The 8,643-nt window shown below is 35.1% G+C and overlaps 1 protein-coding gene and 1 long non-coding RNA gene across 3 annotated transcripts; both read right to left on the bottom strand.

Moving 5' to 3' along the window:
* Window positions 1–488: 488 nt before the first annotated feature.
* Window positions 489–1,943, bottom strand: LOC108841256 (uncharacterized). 2 transcript variants are annotated; one of them, XR_001948089.2, is made up of 3 exons: window positions 1,705–1,943; window positions 1,103–1,282; window positions 489–977 (listed from the first exon to the last, which is right to left on the bottom strand). It is a non-coding gene; the product is annotated as an uncharacterized LOC108841256 (long non-coding RNA). The 2 variants fall into 2 exon arrangements; XR_008942465.1 differs by having other exon boundaries at window positions 497–977; window positions 1,748–1,942.
* Window positions 1,944–2,094: 151 nt separating this feature from the next.
* Window positions 2,095–7,324, bottom strand: LOC108843130 (nuclear pore complex protein NUP1). Its single transcript, XM_057002500.1, is given in 10 exon segments — window positions 2,095–2,458; window positions 2,461–2,760; window positions 2,924–3,538; window positions 4,602–4,685; window positions 4,765–5,091; window positions 5,392–5,465; window positions 5,468–5,595; window positions 5,818–5,981; window positions 6,536–6,594; window positions 6,940–7,324. Coding segments are annotated over 10 exon segments (2,259 nt in total). The 5' UTR covers window positions 7,241–7,324; the 3' UTR covers window positions 2,095–2,251.
* Between the last annotated feature and the right edge of the window lie 1,319 nt (window positions 7,325–8,643).

Below are 8,643 nucleotides of genomic sequence, written 5' to 3'. Positions count from 1 at the left end.
TTAAACATTGAAAATCATTTAAATATAATGGAAGACATGTCTAGATTTACAAACTATACTATTTGGATTTTCAATGATAGTATAGTTTACATATATGTATGTTTATATGCAACTTTATATAAATTTAAGACACTTATAATATTAAGAAATTATATATATATATATATATATATATATGTTATATACGGGTTATAGACCGTTGGGTTTATTGGTTTGACTATGGATTCGGGGTCGGATAAACAAATACTGTATCTATGTTCGATCTTATTTTGAATGTGTAGATGTTTTGAATATTGTAATTTAATTTGTTTAAATGTTTTTATTTTAGTTTGCATTAACAACAGTTCCATTTTTATTTGGTTTTCTTTTCCAGTTAATTGTAATTATCTTTACATGCTTTGTTGTGTATAAATATACAAAAGAATAACGTACGCATCTCTTCTTTGTCTAACCTAAGCCGCATTACCATCATTCATGTGAAGTGAAATAGAAAAAAAAGAACAAAGGAGCTGAACATCTTCATGATGACGACGGAGTGCAATCAATGTAGCCTCTGGGAAGTAGAAAGACAGAGTTGTGTATGATCATTACATGCATCATTTGTTTAGATATTCTGTGATATTTTTGCTTAGAACTCAAAACTGGTTCTTATTATGGAAAACCAAAATCTTATTGTATAGAACAGAAGCAAAAATGTTGATATTGTTCTTTGTATCATACATATTCTTCTCCACAAAATTCTGAACAAAATCATTAATGTATTTGAATCCAAAGATTTATAACCTAACAGCATCAGTGCTAAAGATAGACATAAAATTACAGAAAAATTGCAAACATTTCAATGAAACAACTGCAGAATTGTGTGAGGTTTATTATTAAGAAAAAGTAACAAAAGACTCTTTGCGTTCTTTGCTCTTTATCTCTGCTCTAAGCCATTATTATTCTTTGATAGTGTGCTCTCTCCACTTAATAAAGGTCTGCAGACATATGACAAAGGTTACATAAGGATTGCACAAATTAAAGTTTAATAGTTGGAAAGAACTAATTAAGAAACATGAACAACAACAAATATGTTTGAGGGTACTGAAAATGCAAAACGTACATCTACAACTGAACCTTGAGTTCCATGATGTTTTTGGTCTTGGGAGGGCACGCCAAATAAACCTTGAGCAACCTCTCTACAACCTCCAGCTGTGCGTTACCTTCAGCAGAAGCCTCCTCCACCTTTGATGGATCAGTGAGATAAGAAACAGACCCTGTTTTTGGTACAAAGCCTGCTTAGCTGCAATCAAGATATAAAAAAAACAGATTAAAGGGAATGGAGGAACAGAGAAGAGGCTAAAGGCGCAAACTTTGACGTATGCCAAGATGATTTATAGACAGTGGAATTATATTTGACCAAAACAAAAAAAAAAGACAGAGGGATTAGATTAAAGCAAAAAGAACCTAACTTTCTCCAGAAAATCAATCGTGGAGATTCATTTATCAGCATTCAACCTCTAATATTAGAACAAAAGCTCCATTGAAAACTATGCAAAAAAGCAACAGAAACCAAAACTTAAAACGAAATCGATTAAATTCTCTAAAAACAACCTCTCGCACAATCAAGAAGAAGGCTAAACTCCATAACATACCAAAGAAGCTAAAACTCCACTAAAACCTATAGAATTTCAGCAATAACTAAAAGAGGCAAGAACATCCTACATAAAAGAGGATCCAATCAAATTCATCAAATTCGTATTCGTACGCAGAATTGTAATTAGCTCCCTCAAGTCAGTCAACAAAGGGGAAGGGGAGCTTGGAAGTAATGCTTGACAGAGGTTGTCCTCTCTGATTTGATTTCGTAGCCGTTTCTCTTGCGTTCGCGAAGAGGGTACCAAGACGGCGGCGATGGCGAAGAACAAATCGCATATAATGAATGCGCGTGTAGTTTACGCAATTACACAGACATCAAAAGTAGGTTTACCGCGTGAGATACACAGACCAGTGTGGTTGCGACAGGTGTCACTATTTGCCCCCCTCACAAATATGTCGTGGATAGCCTGAGGAGGCAGATTTCTCAACTTTACTGTATTAGATTTGCTATCAGTTAAATTCAAAATTGTAAAAATAAGTTCAGCCAATAATTTAACAAGTGTTAATATCTCACAACTTTTTAGTTTCCCAAACTAAAAATAAAAAACAACCTGTGGTACAAAAAGACTGGAAAAGTAAAAAAAAAAAGAGAAAGAAGACCATCATCGTCCTTGTTTTAACAGCAAACACCATCACTTCCTGCTGAGCTGAATGATATTCTCCCGGGCTTTCTAGACCCAAATGTATATTTGATACCTAACTTCTCATCATCCTCATTCATCACTTCTTCGCTCACAGATGGAAAATTGAACACTAGAGGCGACTTATCTCCTCTTCTGTTACCCCCGAAACTAAACTGTGGAATCTCATCATCTTTTGTGCTTCATCATGATGACTTGTAATGGCAACACCACCACTTGGTGCTGTGCTGCTTGTGAATGGCATGATGGATGGAGTTGGAGGCTCTGATGTTGTTGCTCCATCAGATGATGACACTGGGAATGTGAAGCTAGCGTTTGAGCCGGAAGGAAATGCCCATCTTTGGTTAGGCTTGGCTACTGAGATCGATGAAAGTGATCTTTTATTATTATTCCCCAGTGAATGAGATGGTGGTTTTGGCAGATTCACCGGCTCGCCTCCAAAAGAGGAAACAGCCTTTGCACCGTCCTGAGAAGTAGTAAACAACTGCAACTCAGTTTTTCACAGTTTCAAAACTCAAAACTGTCAACAAAGATATGGGTTAACGAAGAGATCTAGATTGTTTTTAAGTCACAAAAGAAGTAAAGATTCATGAGGCTTATTCACGTCCTCAGAACCCTTAACCTTCATGCAAATATGCTGAAAGTACCTTTTCAAGTGTGCTTCCGGAGAGAGAGCCCTTAAGCTTTCCTAACTCATATTGGAATGTGGTACCACTACTACTTCCACTAAAGGTTCCATTTGATGCTGAAGTGGTCTTGGCCATTGCATTTTGAGCATCACCGGTGGTACCTTCTCCAGATAGTTTAGCCCCAGAGGATGGCGGAAGGGGAGAGATAATGCTGGGTATATCTTCATTCAACTTGGCTGAGCCATTCTTTTTCACATTGTTGATGTTCGAGCTGCTTGGTTCAACAGTTTTCGAAGACTCTGGATATCTCCAAGAAGTGGCAAGCTTTAGCTCAGCAGATTTATCTTTCGGGGTGGGTTGGGTCCGTTCTAGGTGATCCAATATCGTCCTAGCTATCTGACTAGAATGTCTAGGCACAGTAGGTGTACCAACTTCTAACCCTATATGCTTCCCATAGGTTGTTGTCTCGGACATGGATAGGTTACTTGTTTCCCCTGCTTCATAGCTCTTCATGTTAGCAGAATTTTCAAAACGACCCCTGGAAGGTCGTGAATAAGGAGACATGGTGGCGCTCTGGCGAGATCTTCTATTGGGTCCAAAAACTCCACTATCAGTTCCCTTGCTAAGTTTGAGCTGGGCACATTAGAAAGTGATTTATCAGGTTTCAACAGAGGATATAGGATTCAGCAGATAGAGTTTCCCAAGAAAGATTCAAAAGGCAGCATAGTTATGCCTCTAGATTAGAACCAAGTTTTTCAAAATGTTAACAAGAGCTAGAAAAATCAACACTGTTAATGTTTGACGAAAATAACTCTCACAAAAGTCCAGGCAAAGATGTCTAGAACTAGTCATTTGCACAACCACATACTTGATCTATTCTATTCTTTTGTTGCCTAAATCCTTCAACCACCCTAACATTTCACATGCCTTAAGTACAAATTAGATCACAAGTCAACCAATGCTTAAGCAAATGGAAGACGGTTTCATTAATCTAATGGCAACAATAACAGTACATACTTTGAAACAATCAGCTGACTGTTACCCCCCTCCCTTTTCATACGATCCCATCTTACCTAGATTCCCAACACCATTTCAACAAGTAAAAGAGGATTTAGATTCAAGAGCTAATTTCACAGAGAGCATTAGAACCTTTTTGAAGTGAGAATTTAATGATTCTTCCAGTTTATATTGTCTGCCTACCTCTGGACAAAGTCAAGAGGTCTATTAAACAGTTTGAATAAGTATTTACGAACTATAATAAAATGTTTAATCAGACCATTTCCGTATCTTGCAAATTGAGGATGTGGTTCCTCCCCATCCTTGAAGTCACTAAAATCAACCGTAAGATAGAGAAGCGAGCCTATTAATATGATTTACAGTAAACAACTGCATCCTAGCTGATAAAGTAGGTCAATATGATTTTTATAATTTACACCACTAAGTCGACGACTTGAACACACCACATATTCTGAAAAAAAACTACCCTACAATTAGGTTACAAATAATATCTTGCTAAAATGCAGAGAGAAAGTGGTATATGGTAAGTTGGACGCTAACAGGGATCCAATACATCCCAAGAAGAATACCATATTTTCATTAAGATTGTCTTTAAGGTCACAAAAATAAATACTAAGTGCAGACTATGATAAAAATCTTACATGTAATCAGAACTGTATAGCCGACTGGGAGAGTTTACCTGGCCATATCTTGTCTGCACACTTTGGGAGGGAGACTGGAGGGTGCTCAGGCGCTTGCTACTGTTGTCTTGCAATTGCATCAGCTGAGCCAAAAAAGAAAGGAACAGTTCAAGCATACCAAAAAAAATTGAGCAAAAAGGTATTAAGAAAAACTCTACACACCTTTGACTTAGAACTTGAGAGGATGGATCTAGGATATGGGGTCCTTGGAAAACTTTGAATCCCATAATTTTCTCGCTGGTTTTGAGGAGTCGCAAAACCAAGTTGCTCATTTAACTTGACACCAGGCCAACATGCAGAAGGCTTGCTCGATGGTGATGCACCTGAAGAATTTGCTACAAACAGACCCCCGTCTAGACTATTCTTTTCATTTCTTGCTACGAAACCTTGGGAACTACTTGATGACGTCTGGCCTCCCATATATGCCTTAGCAAGTTCTGCTGGTGATAGACCAGCTTCATCCCCCACCTGTTTGCCTCCGTTGAGAGTCTAAAAAAGAGCAAATGCGAAAAGTGGGTATATTAAAACAGTTACAGAAATAAGGACTAGTGAAGCAAAAGACATCAATTCTTTGATGAAGCAAATTTGTGAAATCACATAGTTTTCCTTCATATGATTTCACAAACAGTCAAACGTCACACAGACCTCAGAGACCAAATTCATGCGGATACATTCCAAATTACTCCTAATGTCTCCTAAACTAACTTTTTATATAAACATGTTTAATATAAATTACTATTTGATATAAACATCCAAACAAACAAAAACGCCGGATAGCAAGCAACTTACTATTGACTTGGCAACTGGGGTTGGCGTAGCCCAAAGTTCACTTCTAGCATCCTTGGCACCAATTGGTTCTTTCTCTTATCAAGAAAACTCACATTTTTCTTGGCTTCCTTTCTGGGAGAGATCTCCACTCGCTTGTCTCTAGTGACATCAGGTAGATCGATAGCCCTTGAATTTATTATCTCTATAAGACGATCAGTTTCCGCCCTGATATAAATGAAAAGATGGTCAGTGTAAAATTCGTCTATGTAAACAAAATACAAACAAAACTGAAAATAAAGATAACAGAAGAGCCAGGAAAGACAAGCAGCCGCTCAATAAGAATGTAATGACCCAGACATGAGTATAAGCGTTAACAAACTAACAAGCGAAAGGAAGCAAATTTCCATCGAGCATAATGCAACTAATGTAGCATAATAATAAACGTACCGTGAAAACGTTTTTCCTTCCATTAGTCTTTCAAGCTCCGAGACCGCCACGACATCATTTAAAGCTATGTTGCTTTTAGCCTGTGCGCTTGTATTGAAATTGCTTTGGTTGACGTTTGCTGCACTACTAGTACCTCCCTCCTCAATTGATGCTAACTTCGGTTTCTGAAAAGGGAAAAAATGATGTATCTATTACAAATCACAAAAGCAGGAATAAATGAAGAGAGTACGAATAGCAGGAGAAATAAATTGTGCTATTCATGTCGAATGAAGAGAAATTTCCAACTAAAGAGCACGGAGCAGTAAGATTACAGCTCTCTTAGATTATACAAAGATCACTTCTATGCTTTTATATTACCACATTCTCCCAGGATAAATTCGCCTGAACATTTTTTTTCTGAATGATATTCATTTATCAGTTCTTATATAAAGCAGCCCCAGTAAGAGAATAACAGTTTCTTATCGTAGAACAATTTTAGAGATCCATGTAAATCAATTAATGAATCAATAAAAACAAATTCTGAGAGACATCCAAGCGCAAAGAGTAAAAAAAAGAATGCAAGAAAAATAATGAAGAAAGCTTGAGCATGAAAAAGAAAGCTTGTAGATATTAGCTGCGATTACCGTACGTAGTAGATGAAATCATACAAAAATAAACTTCAGCAAGGACAAAATTCAGCTTAGCTAAAGTCAGAGATTAAGAAGAGATAGACGCTTACATATAAACTTGGTGTAACACTGCTGGGATCCTTCTCCTGTGGATCATCTTGCAACTCATCTAGTAGACAAAGAGGTAAAATATGTTAACTTCTTGAACGAAATCCACAAGACTATATCAGACAAGTTATTCTCTGGAGTAAATTGTCAACACATCCCACAAAAGATAAGTCAAGGAGGCATCACTCACCGTATGCTAAAAGCTAGTTACTAAACACTAAAGCATACACTCACAAGCAAAAAGATAACAAAGAGCATCTTAATTGACCAATTACAATCATGCTGATTAGGGCTTTTAGTTTCTAGCAACGAGTCAAAGTTCAACGAAAACCCTAAGATGTAAGTTAATTCAATCACAATAGATGATTCCAAAGCCTTATACGAAGCTAGGCGTTAGACCAAAGACCTTGATGTTGATCTTCTTCATCTTCTGGAGCTGTGAGAGTAGCCGGAGTAGGAGCGGAGGCTGCATTCGAGAACAAGTAGGGGAGTATTCTCGTAGCGCCGCCGGAAATAATCCGATAAGCAGGATCGACGATTCTCGAGATCCACGGCCTCCGTTGTGCCTCGTTCTGAGGCGGCCGAGAATACGGCGTCGTCGAGTGCCTCCTAGCGGGTTGTCGTCTTAGTTTGCCACCTGTACCTCTCGCCAGATCGCTCGTCGCCGCCGCCGCGGGAAACGTCGCGTCTCCTCCTTCAGTGGCCATGTCTCTCTCTCTCTCTCTCTCTCTCTTTCGTTTCAGAGATTCCTTTTTCTAAATTTTAATCTATCTTATTAGCGCCTCATGTCATGTGCGTTGTTGACATTTTTTCTCCTCTCTTTGACTTTTTTTTTGTGTTGTTGAGAGTTTTCTAAATCCCGAAAATCAAGATAATAATTAAAAATGATATTTTGTCCAAAAAATTAAAAATTAAAAAGGATAATTGACAAAAAAAGGATAATTCGAAATAATAGCATAGATCCACATTTATTATTGAGATATTTGGGGAAAATCTTCTAAATATGTAAGAAACACATGCTTTACATATTAATTATACTTAGCTTTATAATCATCTTTCAAGTCCCATGTATATTATTTGCGAAGTGATTTGTATACGTGTCGTCAATAGAATCATTCTCGGCAAAAAAATGATGACATGGTACTGAGAAATATGACATGTCTATGATATGGCAACATACTAATTGTAAAACAGAAAATTTCCTTATAAAAATTTACATATTTTGCAAGAATTTAAATATGGTAATGATTAATAACTCACATATCATCGTTAATGTCAATTTTCCATATAAATATTTATTTCTGATAAAATTATTAAAATGTATTAATAACTTACATATCACTATTAAAATATATATATATATATCACATTAATAAAAATAAACTAATAAGATTACAAATATAAATTTTACGTCAATTTATATATCATATTTGTATAAATATAATTGTAAATGTGCATAAAAAATATAAAGCTAAAGTAACACTAATAAAAAAATTGATTTGTAACATGTAGTCATTACAATCATTCTCGGCAAAAAATGATGACATGGCACTGAAAAATATGACATATCTTTAGAAAAGTATGATATGGCATCATACTAATTGTAAAATAGAAATTTTTTTTATAAAAATTTACATATTTTGCAAGAATTTTAAAATATGGTAATGCTAATAACTCACATATCATCATTAATGTCAATTTTCCATATAAATATTTATTTTTGATAAAATTATTCAAATGTATTAATAACTTACATATCACTATTAAAATAATATATATATATATATATATATATATATCACATTAATAAAAATAAACTAATACCATAACAAATATAAAATTTACGTCAATTTATATATCATATTTGTATAAATATAATTGTAAATGTGCATAAAAAATATAAAGCTAAAGTAAACACTAATAAAAAAATATTGATAGTTAAATGTTTAAAATTTTATTTAAATTTATTTGTTTATCTTCATAATATTAATTAACCAATTGTTTCTCATTTTAACATATTTTGACTAAAACAAACAAAATCTCAAATTTCTTAGAATATATATATATAATATAATATAATTATAACTAATAGTAATACTATAAAATGTAA

This window comes from Raphanus sativus, chromosome 2 (genome assembly GCF_000801105.2).
Source record: "Raphanus sativus cultivar WK10039 chromosome 2, ASM80110v3, whole genome shotgun sequence".
NCBI lineage: Eukaryota > Viridiplantae > Streptophyta > Magnoliopsida > Brassicales > Brassicaceae > Raphanus > Raphanus sativus.
The sequence above is the reverse complement of the archived record's forward strand: the minus strand, read 5'-3'. Positions and strand labels throughout refer to the sequence as shown.